At 38.8% G+C, this 20,576-nt stretch overlaps 1 protein-coding gene across 1 annotated transcript in view; it reads right to left on the reverse strand.

Moving 5' to 3' along the window:
- Nucleotides 1–806: 806 nt before the first annotated feature.
- Nucleotides 807–20,576, reverse strand: part of LOC306979629 (sodium- and chloride-dependent GABA transporter 2-like) — a 40,310-nt gene continuing 20,540 nt past the window's right edge. Inside the window, exons 13-25 of the mRNA XM_079578652.1 lie at nucleotides 19,645–19,745; nucleotides 19,025–19,195; nucleotides 17,377–17,514; nucleotides 9,625–9,856; nucleotides 7,088–7,222; nucleotides 6,081–6,221; nucleotides 5,928–6,003; nucleotides 5,368–5,500; nucleotides 4,298–4,432; nucleotides 2,242–2,345; nucleotides 1,965–2,089; nucleotides 1,790–1,902; nucleotides 807–1,722 (exon numbers count right to left, since the gene is read on the reverse strand). Of these exons, the coding sequence (XP_079434778.1) occupies nucleotides 1,558–1,722; nucleotides 1,790–1,902; nucleotides 1,965–2,089; nucleotides 2,242–2,345; nucleotides 4,298–4,432; nucleotides 5,368–5,500; nucleotides 5,928–6,003; nucleotides 6,081–6,221; nucleotides 7,088–7,222; nucleotides 9,625–9,856; nucleotides 17,377–17,514; nucleotides 19,025–19,195; nucleotides 19,645–19,745 (1,769 nt within the window). The 3' untranslated portion in view covers nucleotides 807–1,557. The remainder of the gene's footprint in view (nucleotides 1,723–1,789; nucleotides 1,903–1,964; nucleotides 2,090–2,241; nucleotides 2,346–4,297; nucleotides 4,433–5,367; nucleotides 5,501–5,927; nucleotides 6,004–6,080; nucleotides 6,222–7,087; nucleotides 7,223–9,624; nucleotides 9,857–17,376; nucleotides 17,515–19,024; nucleotides 19,196–19,644; nucleotides 19,746–20,576) is intronic.

The following is a 20,576-nucleotide window of genomic DNA, read 5'->3' on the forward strand; positions in this document are numbered from 1 at the left end:
GATCTCACACACACAAGTCAGAATTCATGAGACTATTACTTTGAGCAATGAGACGAGCTATAACCAGTCTGAAAATATGTACGTGTCTCTCCCCATTTTGCAGTCTTTCAGACTTTTAGCAATATGGTCTGTTTTCCATCAACAACGAGTAGTTCCTCATTAATCTATGATAAAGTTGGGAATAGTGAATCACATTTTTAAATCAGAAATCATTTGGTTAATGCTCCCAAATGCTGGCAAAATATATAATATAGATCAAGTTTATATTAAGTTTCTCTTTAAATGTGTAGTGGCTATTTGTCCATAAACTTAAACCAAACAATCAATACATCTCAAATGGCCACTGAGGCTGTGTCATGGGATATGCTTTACACAGTTTTAGAGAAATTAAAATCAGTGTCTACACCAGAAAATTGCATTGTGAGATGGTTTAGTTACACAGGGAAGCACACAGACATTTTTGCAACCTCTGTCTCTGGTAAAAAAAAAAAAAAACATAGCCTTGCAGCCTAAAGTCCCACCCACTTTCACCTAAATCATCATGTAGCACCAGTGACCAATAAACAATAATGCAAATAATTATCTAAACTCACAGAAATAACAAATTCTAAGCTCAAATGCAAAATAAAGCAAATTAACTTTAGCAAAAAAAGGAAAAAAAGGAAAGACTTACACCTAAATTAAAGTACAAAATACCTCCTACAATATGAAACATGCACTGTAAAGAAAAATATAAAATACCTCCTACAATATGAAACATACACTGTAAAAAAAAAATATATAAGAACACAGTATGCTTTAGAGACACAAATGAAGTTGCTCCATTTCTTTAGCCATCACTGGAAGATCATCTGCAGGCTGGGAGTTTTTTTTGATTCGCTACAGGAAAGTAAAGAAGTTAAATCTATTATTTCTTGCCAATACTATTCTGTAGGTACATCTAAACCATGAACTTGACTGACCTGCCAGATTGTCCCTTTTCCATTGGCTATTTTGCACACCATAATGAGTGGAATCATTGCAACTGAAGAAGTAGCAAGAAACCAGCCAATGCCATAGGCCCACCAGGGATACACATAAGAGTTATTGAACCTCAGAGGGCTGTATCTCAACACCAAAAAGATGAAAGTTCCCTGAAACATGACACTCAATAAATACACAGCAAAATCAACAGCAAATTTAGATTTCAATATAAACACATACACTGCACATTGCAGGAGTTGCAAACAGCCAGCAGTATTTAAGCAGGAACGTGGGTCTGTATCCTATCATGTCTGCAATATTGTCAGAGAAACGCTGTGCACCTAAAAGAAAACATGACATTTAAAAAGGGATTAGTGGTTCAGATATTACCATCTGACAGCAATTTTTGTATAATTAATATTTTAATGTTAATTTTCATATCTTACCATAAATCCAGCCAATAACAACTGATTGTAAAATTGCCATTAAAAGTAATGCAGGTCCGCTGCACACATAGTGGTCAAAGATCTGCAGAATGTATGCCCCAGCCTGAAAGCAGTCACATTTATATTTTGATAAACTATTGTTCTACTGTCAGGCTGTCCACTGATAACAACTCACCTGTGTTACGAATGGCAAGTCAATAATAAAAGAAATAGCGCACATCAGAAACAGAAGAAGCTCCCTGCGGTAGCCCTTTCTGATCTGAGATGGAAAGACATCTGTTAAAGATGTCATAATGCTTTCCATTCCGACAAACTGCAGAAACAAAATATAAAAATCAAACAACAACATTTTTCTTTCAGCAAAAGACTTAGTGTCTTACCTGGCCGTCAATACCCAATAAAATAATCATAGCAAAGAAGCAGACAGCCCAGACTTGAGGCACAGGCAGAAGGGTCACAGCTTGAGGATAAACTATGAACACGAGACCAGGGCCTGTACACAGACAACAGTATTAATGAAAGTAATATTGCAAATATCAGAAATATTGTCCATACCTGACTCTGCAACTGATCCAATGTCTATGCCCTGCTTTTGTGACATATACCCCAGGATTGAGAAAATGGCAAATCCAGAAACAAAGCTTGTTCCACTGTTCAGCAGACAAAGATAAAAAGAGTCTCTGCAAATGAGGAAAAAAAAAAAAAAAATGTGTTAGTTAATTCACCATGTTAACTATTCCTATTAGTATGTATGGTGTGGCAGAATGATAGCACCTCCCCCCCCCCTTTAAACACTACGTCCACCACAGAAGAACAATTAGGAATGACTTACTTATAACAGTTGTTGTTGTACTTGTTGTAGCTCCCAAGTGTTGTAAGTATTCCGAGACAAATAGCGTAGGAATAAAATATTTGGGTCCCAGCATCCATCCAAACCTGCAAACACACAGATGACAACATGATGTTTTTCTGTCATGTTTTTCAGACAATAAACTATGAATGAACACATGGGATTATGTAGGAAACAAAAAAATGCCACCCTTTATTCTTGCCAGTTTCTCAATGTTCTTCATAAGTTAGTCACCTGTAATGGTTTTCAACAGTGCTGTGAAATGGCACCTAAAGCTGTGAAATGGCTTTAAAGTCATTTCTGGTGATGACATCGTGAAGCCCACTGAGAAATGCACAAAGCAGTAATTAAAGCAACACGGTAGCGCAGCAGTTAGCGCACGTGCTTCACAGCTAGAAGGTCCTGAGTTCAATTCCCACCAGACCAGGGCCTTTCTGTGTGGAATTTCCATGTTCTCCCCGTGTCAGCATAGGTTTCCTCCGGGTACTCCGGTTTCCCCTACCACCAAAAACGTGTATAATAGGTGAATCCTCCAGCCAGGTGATACTGACCATCAGCCTGGCCCTACATCTGGAGATGGGTCCAATGCAGAGGACATATTTTCCTACAGGGACAATAAAGTATACAAACAAGCAAAAAAAAGTGGCAATTTTCAAAGAATGTACTGTATGTCACTTTTTAGACAATATAAATGATAACACAAAAAAGTTGTTTTTCACTGTTTGTTTCCCCCTTTAATATCAATAACAGCTTGGATTCTTTTGTGGTTGTTGTGGATGGGCCTCTTTATTTCCTCGGATAGTAAAACTCAAGTTTCTGTAAATTCCTGGACTGTCTTGCATGAACTGCGCGTTTGAAATCTCCCCAGAGTAGCTCAACGATATTGAGTTCAGGAGACTGAGACGGCCACTCCAGAACCTTCACTTTGGCCGTTGCCAATGAGAGCTTGACATGGCCTTGCGCTTTGGATCGCTGTGATGTTGGAACTTCTAAGTGTGTCCCATGTGCAGCTTCCAGGCTGATGAGTGACACTTTTCCTCCAGTATTCTTTAATAACATTCTGCATTCAACCTGAAATCTATTTTGACCAAGTTCCCTGTAGCTCACACATCCCCAAAACATCAGTGATCCACCTCCGTGTTTCACTGTATGAATTGTGCACTGTTCATCACAGACCTTGTTGACTCCCCCAACGTTTATGGTTATGGCCAGAAAGTTCCATTTTGGTTTCATCATTGCAAATGACATTATTTCAGAAATGTTGAGGCTTGTCTCTGTGCTGTTTGGTATATTGTAAGTGGATACTTTGGCATTTGCAAAGTAATGGCGACTTGGCCATGCAACCCATTTTTCATCAACTGCCTCCTTATTATGCATCTTGAAACAACTGCACCACTTTTATTCACTTTTATTATTTCAGATGAAGTTATTTGTTGGTTTATCTTTTCGTCCAAGCCTGGCAAGCCTGCCAGTTGTTACTGAAAAATGTTTTGGTCGACCTGACCGTAGTTTGGTTTAAACAGAATCCTACATTTTCCACTTACGTCGAATTTGAACACTGCTGATTGATACTCTCAGTACCTTGGATATCTTTTTATATCTTTTCTTGCAGATCCTCTGACAATTCCTTTGCTTTCCTCATGACTCAGAAAGCAGAAATGCCAGTGCAGCACTGGATGAAAGATGCAAGGGTCTGTCAGGAGCCCAAAAACTCAATGACCTTTTATACACACACAATAATTACAAATACAGATCACAGGTGAGGATGCGTTACCTTTAATAGCCTTTAGAACCTGTTTGTCAACGTGTGTGCATATTATCAGGCCAAGATCTCCAGGATATGTAAATGTATTTTTAAAGAGTAAACTCAGTTATTTGACCATAAATGGTTTCACACAACCATTACCTATTAAGTGGAAAAAAGTATTTGTGTTATCATTCATATTCTCTGAAAAATAGTCAAAAAAGAAAAAGAAAAAAAACAGGGCATGTAAATGTTTGAGTACAACTGTATATCTAGAATGAATGTAAGTCAAACCTGCGGGTCTGCCAGCCGGGTGGGATTGGGGTACAGATAATATTTGATCCCGTGAAAAGCTCCAGGAAGAGTCATGCCTCGAATGAACAGCACAAACAACATGACAAAAGGGAAGGTAGCGGTGAAGTAGGTGGCCTTGGGGAAAAAAGCAAATTTTAAGAGAGTTATAATATGATGAAATTACAAGATGGACTAGATTCTGCTCAGGCATGCACGGTCATGCTGGCATGTGTTCCTTCTTCAGTAAAAAAAAAGAAAAAAAAAAATCAATTAAAATACCCATTAGTCATTTTGCACTGTTCTGCCCCAGGCCAAAGAGTGAGTGTCTGCATCATGTCTGCAGTGGATACCCCGTCTAATAAGTAATGGGGATGTCACACCTTGACGATCTAGCCACGTATGCCAAATGCTCGCATACACTGAACTTTCCATGTATTTTTTTTTTTCAGTTTTGAACGTGCTATATGCTTATCTGCATTTGAATCAATTATTTGGGGCAGCGATGGACCTGTTCAATGCAACAGCCATTATTGGGTGGCACAGCGGTTAGTGCCTGTGCTTCACACCAAGAAGGTCCCAGGTTCAAACAGCTTCATTCTGAGTTGATGATCAAAGCAATTTGTCCCTGGTTTAGCATAATTATTGATTAAGTGCAGCATTTCTTAACAGAGTTCTGTTGATTCAAGCATAGATCACAAGGCTCTCAATCAAAACTGAAAATAGGTCCACAACCCACTTTTGTGCGTTTCTCCACCCACCAGTTGAGAAAAACTGGGCTAAACGATCTGTATTTTGTAACCATTCTTTGTTTTTGAGTCAGTGGGAAATTTTAAGAATTTTATTCAATGATGTTAATTGAATAATTCAATCATTATTCTTTAGTCAATTATTCTATTGACTATTAGATCTGTCAGCCCCTTGGAGTAAATTGTATGGCCGAACTATGGGCTCAAATGCAGAAGCTGAAGCAGATTTGCCCACTGACAAGGTGAAGATCCACTCCCACATTCATTCTCCACAGAAGGAGGTTTTCAGGTTTTGACTGGACAATAATGTGGAGTTGTTCTTACTTTTCCAGTGGAGCGCACTCCTTTCCACACACAGAAGTAGCAGATGGTCCAGGCCAGCAGCAGGTACAAGCAGAGCTCCCATTGGACATGACCCATGTGCTCGATCCCAGATGAAATATTCAGGACACGCCGCCTGCAACAACCAACAAGCGCAGTCACAGGAGGTGGTTGTCACATTTACAAGGCTGATGTGTGTAAATGATAAAATATAAATAATGATAAATGATTTACAGTGACCATATTCATAGTGTTTTCAGAGCAGAGCAGTAACACCACTGAAAGTGATGTCATTAGTTTTTGTGAAACACGCACTACACACAAACCCCATTGCACAAGATATCACCAGCCCATTTATAAGGCCTACTGCTGGCTTTTTGTTATCAAGCAACTCAAATTTCTGTCATGTAGAGAGGTTTGTCTTTGGTTATGAAATACATGTGGTGTGCACATATGAAATGTCAGAGTTCATTTGGATGGAATTTCTGTCCTGCTGTTTCTTCTCTGTCTACTTTGTCTATGAAGGCCATAAATAACAGAAAAAAAAATCAGTTAAGACTTACTGCCAAAACTCTATGACAGAGGAAGAGGAGGTCCTGTTGCCTGTACTATTGTAATCATTTAAAACCACACAGGCATCTGAAACGTCCACAAAAGCGCATAAAGAGAAACTCAATAGTCTGTACAGTCATAACATTTAATTCACACTAATTTACCTGTATTCCATGTGTTATTACAGACAGCCCAGGGCAGCTCTTTGGAAAACGATGAGAATAAGTACAGAAAAGCCCAGGCCAAGATCACAATGTAGCTGAAGCATCCGTAAAGTATGATCATTTGGCTTGCATATCCAATACCTGTGAGAAAACACACGCACACGCACACACACACACACACACACACACACACTCAAAGTTTATACACCGAATAGCCATAAAGCACTTGCTCAATGTCTGTGGTCTTAATGTAATTGGTGCTGATGACCTGCCTAATATGACTTCAGGCCCAACAAAGAGCAACCACCTTTATCCAGTTTTGACACAACTATACCACTGCAGACTGGGCACAGAAACCATTTTGGAAATGGTCTGACATGTCACTAAGCTATTGTGATATTACAATTGTGTACTTGTCCAGTCATTTATATTTTGAGCACAAATCTCCACATAGTGCCTTTGTACTGCATCTGCCACCTATTAACACTCAGCTATCATGGGGCACAATCTGTTATACTCACTCCATTCATGGTCATAGTGTTTGCCCTTTTATTATATATGTATATATTTTTGAATTATTTACTTATTTAATCTCATTGTGTAGTGGAGCCCGACTGTCTGAGTGGGACGATGAACTAATTTAAAGAAATAGTTCACCGTTTTTCCATACTGAGATATGTTCTTACCTGAGCTAAGACGAGTTGATGCGTACCTGTCTGGTCTTTGTGCATGCCCTCAGTCACGCAAAAAGACCAAAGATGTGGTTAGCATTTGACCTCTCCCAATGTATCCCTATAGCTCCAAATGGGGGGGAAGTTGGAAGCTACCACGCTTTTCCACGCGTACGCACAAAGACCAGACAGGTACGTATCAACTCGTCGAAGCTCAGGTAAGAACATATCTCAGTATGGAAAAACGGTGAACTATTCCTTTAAGACAGCAGTGGCTTGATTGTGTAAACAGATACAGTGTCTTAAGAGAATTCACAAAATCCCTCTTTCTATTACCTTCAAAAAGAGGGCAGATCTTTCTCCAGCACATGATGCCGCCCAGACTCGTGTATTGGCCGAGCGCAGTTTCCATCATGAACAGGGGAATACCACACGTCACCAGGAACAGGAGGTAAGGGATGAAGAAGGCACCTGTAAAAAAAAGTTGATTGCCTTTGAAAATTGTCAATCATAGCCAATTCTTTGTAATAGGTTTATGGGGCAAGTTGTGATTTAATGTGGATAGGTTGTGTTCACAAGTCGACATTCTATAAATTGATGTCATCACTTCAAAACAAACAGAAAATGTAATTATCTGAATACAATAATATAAGTGTGAAGTAGACGTTTAAATTTTAGTTGACTAAATTTACATGGAAATTTCGGCGACTAAAATAAGACTAACACGGAAAAGAATGTTGCACCTACATCCTGACTGGGACTATACAGTAAACTGCATTTTTTCTCTCATATTATTTTTTTTCACCTCTGCCCTTGTAATAAATTATGAATAAAACATCAATCACAAAAATAACGTCCTGAGCCTACAGATTGAGGTCAGAATTCTTCCCAAATCCATCCCAGCCGACCCACAGGACCCCAGACCACAGGCTAAATGCTCACAATTTTAAGATGAGCCCAGCCTACTACAACATGACTCAGAGTAACGTGACTTTACCTGTAAGGTGTGTGCGGTACCTCACCCTAAAGATTAGACTTAATTATAGTGATGTTATACAAGTTATTACAAAAGCTGTTTCATGCAGATTTTTTCGGTCTCCACTGTGATGTACATAACACGTCTGGAATCCTCCACAGTATTTAGTAGTAGTGAGTATTTTACACAGTGTAATACTAGCAAGAGAGATTGTGAACACATCTGCAAAATGCAAAAGCTTTGACAGAACAATGTTTAGCTGTCATCCCATGAGTGGCCAGGCCTATTCCAGTTGCTTTGGATCTAAAGTGTCTAAAGCTAGAAATTCCCATGCTTAACGTCTGCTTCAGTCATCGCCCTCTTGCATGATGAACAATTAGTGTAATTAATTAGTAGTTTTTGGATGTGTGAAAAGTCCCAAACATGAGGCAAGTATTTTCACACACCTTCGAGTTTTTATTTTTGTAACTGATTTATCATTTCTTAGAATTTAAACACATGGTTTTATCCTCATGTTATTGGGAACAGAGACTGTACAAGGCCATTTGCTGCGTTCCTCATTACAAAAAACAAAACAAAAAGACTAGTAAGTACAAAATCCTTGTATTTTTTGTGTGTGTGCAGCATTAAATAAACCGTATGTAATTTTGGAACTGTGTAACAAAAATAAATATAACATTTTAAGGTAGAATTATCATTAATACATTATCCTATTTGCACACATATTTTTTGTAACAAGAATCTCAACTTTAAACAAAACTGAATGAACTACTTTAATAACATATAAGTTTAAGCTATTACACTATTACTATTATTAGTATATGTGAACTTAAAATCCAAAGTAAATGAAGAGACAAGTTTATAAACTGTACTTCATGGAGTAAGATACCACTGCTTAAAGACTAATTTAGTATCTCAAATATTTACCGAATTGTTTACCGAAAAAAATTGAGATATGGGGGAATGCGCTTCAAATTAGACACTTGCACTGCTGAGTTTTGTTGTTGTGGATTCAAACAAACACACAGGTTGTCCCGCAGCTGTCATCGGTGTAATATAGCATCTAACCTTACAAAGCTCCAAAGTCAGTGGTCAGTGTTTTTTTCTACCATGTGCATCATCTCTAGTATCCCACACTGAGTTGACTTTGACAAAGCACTCAACAAACAGAAATTTTAAGGATTTAGCAAAGAATGTGACCAGGCTTTTTGGACAAAGAGCAGCGGCAGATTATTTTGATTTCGACTGGATTCCTGTCAGAGCCTTCAGCATCAGTCACTCACACATGACACACAGACAGAGATGTTAACTACCAGCACTTTAGTACATCAGTTGGATTACTACATATTATAGAAAACAAAAAAATAAAGGTGAGAAGTACAGACACTTGATATTAAAAGATTATTTTATGATAGGGACTTAATGTCAGTAAATGAAAAGGTGTAGATTAGGTGTTTACAGAGTCAGATGTTTCAATAATTTATGTTGGTTACTGATTTAGTGATTTAATTGATTTCTGATCATTATTTTGAGTTTTATAGATACAAAAGCATGTTTTTTGCTGCTAAGTTTATGAATTACTTCACAAATTCATAAACTGTTGACTTGTCCATGTGCACTTGAATGTGCATAAAGAATGGGGCACTTAGTATAAGCGTTGTCTTCATCATGCTCCTTTTCAATCATGTACAAAAAAAATCATGTATAGTTGTTTAAGAAATTAATGAGAAAACATGTAACTAACATGACTGAAATAAATAAATAAAATAAAATAAATCAATAAATGTCAATTTTTCTGAAAAAAACAACAACACTGAAACATTCGTAATTTACTTTGTTTCTATGTATCAAAGTTGAGTTCACCTATTGCATTATATTCCTAACTTTAGACACTTACCTCCCCCATTCTTGTAGCACAGATATGGGAACCTCCACACATTTCCCAGTCCGATCACAGCTCCAGCCACGGACAAGATGAACTCAGTTTTGGATGCCCACTTGCCTCGCTCCTCTGCATGCGACTTCATGGTGAGTATGTCACTTTCCATGGTACAGGTCGAGTTGCTCACCACAGTGCCAAGTTGGCATTGATGCTTATTGAGTTTCACAACCAGTGTGAGGAGGGGCACCTACAGTTGCACTTTTATAACGGCTTACAAAACTTGTCAGACGAGGTTTTTTGTCCACAAGAGGGACCTCGTGGTGGTGTTGAGGGGAGTGAGAGTTAGTTTCTGCATGAGTAATGAATGGGGGTGGGTGACCTCGTGATAATATTTTTTTCCCTTGAACATAGTTCAGATAATTGTGACTGGAGGATAAAACTGTCTTCACACCTTTGGACATTTACCTGTCACTCATAAGCCACTTACTGTCTGTAAAATATTACACCCTTATCTTATTAACCCACGGCAATTATTTTATTATTTAAGTTTAAGGAGATTTAACACCTTGAATTGAAAAGGTGTGAAGTAACAAGATAAGTCGTTACACTCTTACATAACTATAAGGTGTGTGTTTTTACTTTTTACTAGGAGAAGTTGCAATCGTGTGGTTGTAGTAGTAGCACAGTAGTACTCACATGTCACAAGTAATATTTTTCCAAGTTGTAATCATAGTAAGATTGATGTCATTGCAATTTTAGTGCTGCTCTGTCAGTCGTCTTCATTAAAGCAGAGAAACTGTCAAGGGTGAGGAGGGAGGCCATTTTATGTGATTAATATTATTATTGATTATTATTATATGATTTATGTCTTACGTTATGTACCTACAAACTACAAATATTATAAATATATATAATATATATAATGTTATTTCATTGTGTATCTAACCCATAGGTACAACTTATTACACATTGTTACAAAACCCATTACATTGTACTAAATTCAGTTTGGTACAATGTATCAAGGGTACTGTAAAATAAAGTTTTACCTTTTTTTCTTATTCCATTGATTTCCTCTCCACTTTCATTTTAGTCCCTGCTTTATTTTTACACCCTGCATTTTTATTTTCTTGATTCCTCTCCCCTAATGCAAACTAAACTGGGGCAGACTTCGGATAAGTAGAAGGAGCTGTAAAACCTGGGATAATATGTTGTGTTTGTAACCCAGAAATATTTGAAAATTGATATTTATTCCTGAATTGATGATCAAACTTACCTTGTTCAGCTTCATCTAAACGATCAGCAGTCGAGTCAGTGATGGTGTGATTAGGTTGCAAGATTGAAGGAAAGTTTGTGAACCTGTTGATGTTACATTTGCAGTGATATTTGAATAGTTATTCAGATGTTTATTCATTTATTTTCCTCTACTCAGTAAATTCAGTAACACCGTTTCATGAAAAATAAGAAATAATTCAACCCAGTAACTCTTGACGTGCGTGAAGTAGATCAACATAGCAACCTTCCTAAAAGCTCGGTCTAGATCCGTCTTATACAGCAGAGGGCGCACTATCAGTGTGGATTCTCTTCATGGTAGATCTGTATTCTGTAGATGTGTATCAATGTATTCACCATTTGCACCTTGTAAACCTAATGCAGAATGTCCATACACTTGGACCATGTTTCTCGTTGCTTAGCATGTTCAATCTGACCCACAATTCATCTGTTACCGCGCTTACCAAATACGGTCATGTGACGATCAAGATAACAATAGTGTTTTTATTCTTTAACTTAAGACTATTGGCTTTTAACCCTTTTTACTTTATATTTATATTTTTTAGCTAAAAAATGTACATATGAATTTTACATAAATAAAGCACTGGTTCACTGGTAGTTCCGTGCTCTGACACACACACACACACACACACACACACACACACACACACACACACACACACACACACACACACACACACACACACACACACACACACACACACACACACACACGTGCACACACACACACACATACACACACACACATACACACACACACACACACACACACGCACAGAATAAAATGAATAGATCAGCTGTATAAGGCAGGGTACAGATGAACAATGTGGAAACCCCATTTGAGGAGCCGTCTGTGCCGGGAGCAGCAGTCCAGCACAGCTACAGGGCACTGACCCAGGAGAGCCCAGAGGAGGCACCACACCTCCACCTGATCATCCACAGGACAGCACCCACACAGTTACAGCCTGTCACTGCTCCCGAGCCAGAGGGCCCCTTCAGAGGAGACACTGGGAGAGCCTAAAAATATAAGAAACCATCGAAAAACCCTCATATATATTTTATCTCACAAACTTGAACAAACAAACAAATGGGAAAGTTTTCTCTGATGAAGATTCATGTCTATGGCGTAAAGGAAACAGAGCAGGAGGTAAAATTAGTTTTATTTAGGATTAAATTGAAATGAAAGCAATATCTGAACGATATCGCATTTAGAGGTGCAGATAAAGACAGCACCTGCTGCCAAAAACTAGAGGTCAAAGTTCTGAAAGAAATCTGCACAGTGGAAATAATATCTCGGAGGACCGCACAGGAACATTTAGACCAGGGGTAGGTATAAGTTTTGTCGTGGAGGGACGATTTTCATCATTGCCAAAACACCCAAGGGGTGAACCTCAACATTGTAGCCTAAAGTAAAGAAGTATTCTCTACAAATACCAATGTTTTACATCAGTGGTTTCCAAGGGGCAGGGCATTGGGACCCAAATAAAACTGTAATTTGTCATGCATCGTATAAAATATTGTATTTTTCATGCAACTTTTTGTTGAACAAGCATAGATATCCCATAAAGACTGAAATTATGATCAAAACAACCCAATAACGTTCATTTTAACAGACAGCATGCATTCCATGCAGTTTCAGATGGAAAATATTGAATAAAAGTTCTCTATAGACTCGCGGCCCACTGAAAATGGTTCCGTGACCCACTTTTGGGTCCTGACCCACCAGTAGAGAATCATTGTTTAACATTATATATGACCAAGCGGGATGTTCTGACAGGACATTTTTAAAATACTGACTATTTCTCGCATTTTAAGAGTACTTAAACAAGTATTTGATCTCTTATTTGCATAATAATATTTCTCAAAATCATCTTGGGGGCCAGAGGGCCAGATTTGGCCCCCGGGCCTGACGTTGCCTACCCCTGATTTAGACATTCGGTGTTGCCAACAGCGGTGAGATTGTAGCCTACAATAATGACTTGAAAGGGTGATCTTATCATATTTTTTATGAAAATGATTTTTATTAATAATATTTTTCATTGTAATTTCTTGGTGATATTCAGTCTTTGACTGGCAGGCATGAATTAATGACATAAAATTTAAAACTTGAAACTTGAGACGCTGCGTGATCTGAGGCCGCTCTCGCTCTTCTCTGCATGTGTTCGCCTGGACTTCAGACTTTTTTCTCCTCCCCTGTTGCGTCGGCTGCTCTTGTCGATCATCCAGGCGAGCCGCAACCGCATGTCGAACGAGCCTATCTGACTCTCCATCGACTGCAGCCAGATGCTCTTGGGCACTTCTGCCAGTGGGCAGGAAGCAGCTGGTTTATTACTTGTGGAGGGAGCCCTCTATTGTCCGCATGTAAACATGCCGTGCTGTAGATATGGGCAAATTTCCATCCGTTGGCCAGCACTCGCACCAAACACACTCTCATTCATCTGTTTATTGTATTTTATTATTATTTCTTTAAATGTCAGTGCAATGCCATAGCTACACATATAGCCATATGCCACATGTTAAAGTATTATACCATATCAGCAAACACAAAACAACCAAAACACAGGGGTTTACTTATTCACAACAATAAGATTTTATATTTCAAGAAGGTTGATGGATGTAGTGTTTTTTCACTCCATTTCATTTTGTGGATATGATATGTTGCTAGTATTATTAATTTAATGTATTATAAATGTTTCATCTGAAGTGATGATGGTGGTATTATCAGAGGTCAGTAAAATATGAAGTACTGTCATTCATCTTGACCAGGGGTGGGCAATTAATTTTCATAAGGGGCCACATAAGAATCCTGAATTGAGTTGGAGGGCCACACCAACAATAACTCGAACTTATTTCGCAACTTTATCCTATTGTACATTACACTAAATTGTGTGTTTTGAATATCTAATGCTGTTTTTTAGTAAGACTATTATTTTCTGAATATATTTAGCCATATCAAGCCAAGGACGCGCATGTGTGTGTGCATCGTTATCTAGCTTATTCGACTTCTTATACTTGTTAACCTTTACCATCGCACTGAAAGCACCTTCCTCCAAATGTGGGAAGTGAAGCAATAGCAGGGGTCTCCAAGTAAATTTCCCTGGGGGGGCAAAACATACACAGGGAGTGCATTGCCGGGGTCCATTAAAAGCTCTTTAAAAAGAATATGTTTTCATTGGGAAAATTCTATTGAGAAACTTTTTTCAATAATAAATAATAATGAGCCAGACAGGTCTGTAGGCAATGTATTGTTTGTGTCCTGATCTTTCATTATGTCAGTGCCCTCTGCTGGACACGTGTGGAATTCTTTTCTTTTCTTTTTATTTAAGCGGCCCCCTTGTGGCTGGAGTGAGCATTCTGGTAATAAAAATAAAATAAAATCATAACTCTGCAAAGGAATGGGCTAGACACTTAATTTTTTTTACATACTCAGGAATTTATGCCCTACAAGTCATGCCCTACTTGTAGGCCGGATGTGCCCGCGACTGTGTAGGTGTAGACAGCTATATGTGCATAACACCTATAGGTGTTATGGTCTACACCTACACAGACATGTGAACATGCATACTCCAAAGAGAATGCCTTAACCACTGTGCCACGGTGCTGCTCTATAGTCTCTTTTAGGCAAGGCCTGGGAACCCAGGGTGCTGGGGGTACTGTAGCACCCCCTGGTGGATGGTTTGTGTATCACAAGCCACATTATTAAATAGGAAATGAGCACAGAAAAAGCATTTTTCAGGGCAATCTTGGCCTTCAGCACCCCCTAACCAAAATAAGTTCCCACGGCTCTGCTTTTGGAGGTAGTGTTTTGTTCCTTCAGCTCCTGTGTGGCCAGTGAATAGCTGCTACGCTGGTGTTTTTCCACACTCCTGTTGCAGTCTGGCTCCACTAACGGACCTTTTTGTTGCGTTAATCCGGGCATGGTATGCCCTTGTTCATCCAAGCAGAAAAGGTTTGCAGAGCAAAAACCCTACACCAAATCCTCTCTTTTTTGACTCTGAGCTGACGTTTATTCCACACATTAAGAAGATAGGTGTTTACCATCTAAAGAGCATAGCCAGAGTCCGCCCCATTCTCTCTCGGGCTAACACGGAGACGCAAATGCATGCTTATATCACCAGTTGTATCGACTACTGTAATGCCCTGCTTTCTAGTCTTCCCAAAAAGAGTATCTCAGGTTTACAACTTCTACAAAATTCAGCAGCTCGTGTCCTGACGAAGACCAGGAGGCCACATTACACCGGTTTTAGAATTGCTGCATTGGCTCCCTGTGTGTTCTTTTATTGTTTTTTAAATGTCTTAATGGTCTTGGTCCTTCTTATCTTTCAGAACTGCTTTAACCTTACGAACCTTCACGGCCCCTTCGCTCCTCCGGCAGGGGGCTCCTAGTTATTCCTAAAGTCAACAAAAAGACTCACGGTGAGGCGTCTTTCCAATATTACGGCCCTCGCCTCTGGAACGACCTGCCGGAGGAGCTCAGGGCTGCAGAGAACGTTCATGTTTTTAAGAGCAGGCTCAAGACCCACCTTTTTAGCTTAGCTTTTAACTGACTAATCTATTTATTTAATTCCAATATATAAAATATATGTATGGGAGGTTGTGCCAGGTGTATTGTTTTAAATGCTGTAATCTTTAAAGCACTTTGTGATACCTTTCGGTATGAAAAGCGCTTTGTAAATAAAGTTAGATTGATTGATTGATTGATTGATTGATTGATTGATTGATTGATTGATTGATTGATTGATTGATTGATTGATTGATTGATTGATTGATTGATTGATTGATTGATTGATTTTGACTTTACTTACTGCTCATCTTTTTGCTGAATTCCTAAAGAAATTTCAAAGGCTAAGATATCAGTGTGACCGTTGGGTAGGAAGCCATTGCAAACTGTTGGTAGTTGGTGTGGCAGTCCTAATCAGTGGTGGATTTTATTTTATTTATTTTTTTCATTTTATTTTACCATCTTTTAACCAGGAAAGTCCCACTGAGGTTAAGAATCTCATTTCCATGGGAGACCTGGTCCAGAGCGGAACCTATTATTATTGATGGGCAGGTGAAGCCTTGTGAGCCAAAGTCTAAGATTCGGAGCTTCAGTGCTGCTTAATTCTGTTTGAACACTGACATCTTGTGGACAAACTTTATTATTGCAACTACTCATAAACATGAGTGAAGCACCAAAATCTATGTGTCAGTCACCTGCTGCTCTGAGGCAGGACCATGGATGTATGTTATCAAGGCAGGACATCAATGTGCAATCTTTTTTTTTGATTCAGCAAATTATTATTATTATTTTTAATGGGGAGATGCAGCACATTTACTTATCACTCACGGTTTACATTACCAAAATATGGCCTAGAAAACATCTGTGGTTGAGCGCCTTGCCACTCAAAGCACTTTTCAAGACAATTGACACTTTGGTCACGTGACCAGCTGTTAGCGAAACAGGCTCTGATGTAATGCTTCGAAGCCCTTTGCTTCAGAGAAAACAATACAAGCTCCAGAGCGCTGAGGTTTTTTGCACACCGTTGCCTATTATATATATTTTTAGTGGCAGGGGAAACTGGAGTCCCTGGAGGAAACCTACGCACATACAGGTTGACATGCAAACGACACAGAGAAAGGCACAGGATCGAACCTGGGACCATACTGCTGTACCACTGTGCCGTCAAAATGCTATTGCTTTTACTCAAGATTCTTGAAATAACCCCAGCCAAACAGCTAGCATGAACAAGCTTCACTTAGATTAAAGTCAAGGTGTACTTTATTGTCCTCGTAAATTTTTTAATGTATTAATTGCATAGTCCGTTGTAGGTAAGTAAGTAATAATGGTGACAAAAATCAACTTTAACCAGCTTCATTTAGAACATCATGGGAAGAATGACTCTCTCTCAACTAATCATGAACAATTGTGCCCCTCTCAAATGCTGTAGCCGACATAATCTCAGAAAATTCCAAATTATTAAAGTGCAACTATAGCTTATTCTTTACAATTTGGCAGCACCAAGCCAAATAAGCCTTTGTAAAGAGCTCAAACAGAGGAAGACTTGAGAAAATAACAATAAAAAAGGTTGTCTATGGATTATGGTGTTCACATACATTACTAAATATACAAAAAATGCAACAACAGTAACAACAGTTATATATAAAACGATAGTCTAATTTGATCAAGCTTAATAAATTTTAATAAAAATGTAATTCTTAAGTCTTGTAACACCTCATAACATACTCAGAAGTAGAATAGCACTTAATGTCAAACTAGCAGGGCATCATTTTAATAGCTCTTCAAAAAGGTTGTGCGACTTTACAAGTTGGCATATCCCCTTAAAAATACCAGAAAAAATATTTTTCAGTATAAACATTACAAAAGTACTTTCCGAAAGGTCCACAAACAAGTGAAAAAAATTAAATAATCTTTATCTATCTATCTATATCTCTATATATATATCTATATAGAAAAGGTCTAGTAATAGAGTGTCAGACTTGCAGCTCCATCTCCACTGAACCATTACCCTTGATGTCCACAGGAGGCGCTTTACTGTCTGGGTTTAGAGGGCACTGCTCCGGGCCCTTTTTGGTTTGGGTCTTCACCTCAGGCCGACAAAGCTGCTTCAGATTCTGTCAGGGGGAAGATATCTGATGTTATACAATGCATTGTATCTTTTTTTTTATTGTGTGTGTGAGAAGTGAGCCAATTGACAGAGGCCCAGAAAGGTGCAATGGATAACCAAGTACCCAGGAGGTACAGTCCCATCCCATATATCTGTTAAAACACATCTTTATGAACAATAGAAGAGTGAAGAATGAAGAATGTTTTTTTTTCTTACACTTTTTTATATACTTGTACTGTGTGAGCTAAACCGCTGTGCCATAGTTTTACCTTTTACAGTCAATCAGTATAATACTCCTTTTTATCCACTAGAAAATATCGTCCCATGTTTAATTTTGTGTAGCTATACATGGATCGTATTTAAATAGCGAAATTGTGGAAGAGCTAGGTAGCTTCTAACTTCACCCCATTTACAGCTATGCAGGGAGAGGCTAAATGGAAATAACGTCTTTGGTCTATTTGCGTGACTGAGCGCAAGCATTAAGACCAGACAGTTACGCATCAACTGGTCAAAGCTCAGGTAAGACCATATCTCAGTATGGAAAAACTTTTTTTTTTTGCTGAGCCTACCAGTAAGTCAAGATCCGCACAATGAAATTGGGAAAAGCTTTCTGAATTTCTCTGTCAAAGGCCTTAGAGGCATCTAAAACGCACATAAAAACAGGAGTTTAGATTCTCATATTGAGTAATCATATCTTTGAGAGCATAATGCCTTGGCATTAAACCCAAACTGGCTATCTGAAGACAAAACAAATATTATTCAGCAGAATTGTTTCAACACAATACAGGCCAACGGTACTAGTCTTTAATTGTCTGAAAACCCAATCTCCCCAGCATTATCTTTGATAACAGGGACTAACAAAACAGTTAGCATAACAGATTGCATACTTAGGCAAAAGGCATGTGCACAAAAAGCTGTCAAAGAGGTGGATTGCAGAGGAACAACCTTGAAATGTGCACATTGCACCAATATAGCTTGAACATAAATTGCAAATCTAATCACAGTCCCATAGCTGTTCCTAAATGTCATCATTTGATTTATAAAACTGTCCAGCTCCAGGTGGAACAGTCCAACATCAGGCTAAAGTTATGAATCAGGTAATGAACTTTGCTAATGGCACAAATACCATGTGCCTCTCGTGCAGACTTGTCACATTTCTGAGAGTTATTAGTGTCAATCCTTATCACCTGAAACTCTAATTTACACAGTCTGTCATGTAAGAATGTATGTTGTATTACTTCTGCTGTGTTTCTGCCACTGATCTGGACTTGACATTGACTTGTGTTCCTGCCATACACTGTGTGTGTGTGTGTGTGTGTGTGTGTGTGTGTGTGTGTGTGTGTGTGTGTGTGTGTGTGTGTGTGTGTGTGTGTGTGTGTGTGTGTGTGTGTGTGTGTGTGTGTGTGTGTGTGTGTGTGTGTGTGTGTGTGTGTGTGTGTGTGTGTGTGTGTGTGTGTGTGTGTGTGTGTGTGTGTGTGTGTGTGTGTGTGTGTGTGTGTGTGTGTGTTTTTCCGAACCTGCCCAATGGTCCCGTTCATCTGAGTCAGTTTGTAGACCATCCACAGAGGCACCAGCAGCACACAGAAGAGGCCCAGACACCAGCCCAGAACATAGGCCCAGGTCGGATACACATAGGTTTTGTTGAACTTCAGAGGCTGATATCGCACGATAGAGAAAAGGAAGGTTCCCTGAAAGTAATAAAAACAAAATACAATATGAGTAACAAGGACAACTAAGGACTATGGACAACCTTTTTTTTTTTGGACCCCGCACCCCGATAGGTAATTAGCTTAGTAGCAAGTAGCAGTAATTCACTACAGCGCCTGGGGACGCAGATCCTGAGCGGAGCCGGTACCTTGGACAGAATTACTTAGTTGTAGGATTGGCGCACTATGCATGTTTTTGGTTGATGAGGGAAACCACAATAACCCGCAAAATCAGTCAGGCTCCACCTGACCCGTGCTGCCCGGTGCCATGGTGATATAGTACGAAAGCATACATTTTTGCGACTGGCCTACATCATAGATTGACCTGATGTGGAGTTATTCATAAATGTATTTAACATTTCATGCCTGACACCCTGTAAATGAAACAAAGTAGTAAATTCTGAATTCCAGTATAACAAAATAGCACATACAAAACAAACTATCGGAGTGACATAACGCCAACAGATCTTCATTAGTGGCCCAGGACGAAATCCAATCATGTCTTCAATGTTGTCATAAAGGTTTTCTGCACCTGAGGAAAAAAATACAAAAAACACTATAAGACTAGTGAGGATAAAGGAGACTACAAAGTTGAATTTGAGTTTATTAGTTTATAACAGAGACTAATTATTTAGCAATATAATTATAATGTGATAAAGAAGTCTCAGTGCTCTCAAATGCTACAGTAATGTTTTTGGAAACTTACTCTGAATAATTAATGCAGTGGGAATTTTTCAACTCTGAACACAAAGTAGTATGCCACAAAACAGATCAGTCAGTGTTGTTTGCTTATACTCTAGACAGTGTATCAAGTAAACGTGAACATTTTATTTCTCTATTCCTCAACTTGATGAATGTTTGGAGTCTGTTTTTTTTTTTTTATAAAGTCTTACCAGCTGCCACTTGAAACTTTGCCAAATGCCAGAAATGTCTGACGATCCACTTGGTTTAAGTTCACCTGCCTCCTTCAGGACTATTTGAAACACTTATTTGTTCACAGGGTTAAAGCTCTGGGGGTCGTTCACATTAAAGGCAATGTCTAGGAATGTCTGTATGTTTAAACAGAGCTGTTGTTCATGGTCGCACTCCTGTTTTAGCTCTTTTAGTCTTGATTGACACAACATACTCTCAAAATGAAGTGCTCTGTTACCTTAGGGCTCCACTTTGTAGATGCAAATAAAACTTTCAGAGTATTCAATGGGAGTCAGTTCAAATTAAGTCTACATAAGACATGTTCAACACAAGCAAACAAAGATTTCCAAAGCATTCATCCAAGCCACATGCAAGACAAATACAGTCATTTACAAGCACAGGGGGGTAGAGTAGCCAGAATATTTACTCAAGTAAGAGTAACATTACTTTG

The sequence above is a fragment of the Gobius niger genome, assembly GCF_951799975.1.
Source record: "Gobius niger genome assembly, chromosome: 20".
Lineage (NCBI taxonomy): Eukaryota > Metazoa > Chordata > Actinopteri > Gobiiformes > Gobiidae > Gobius > Gobius niger.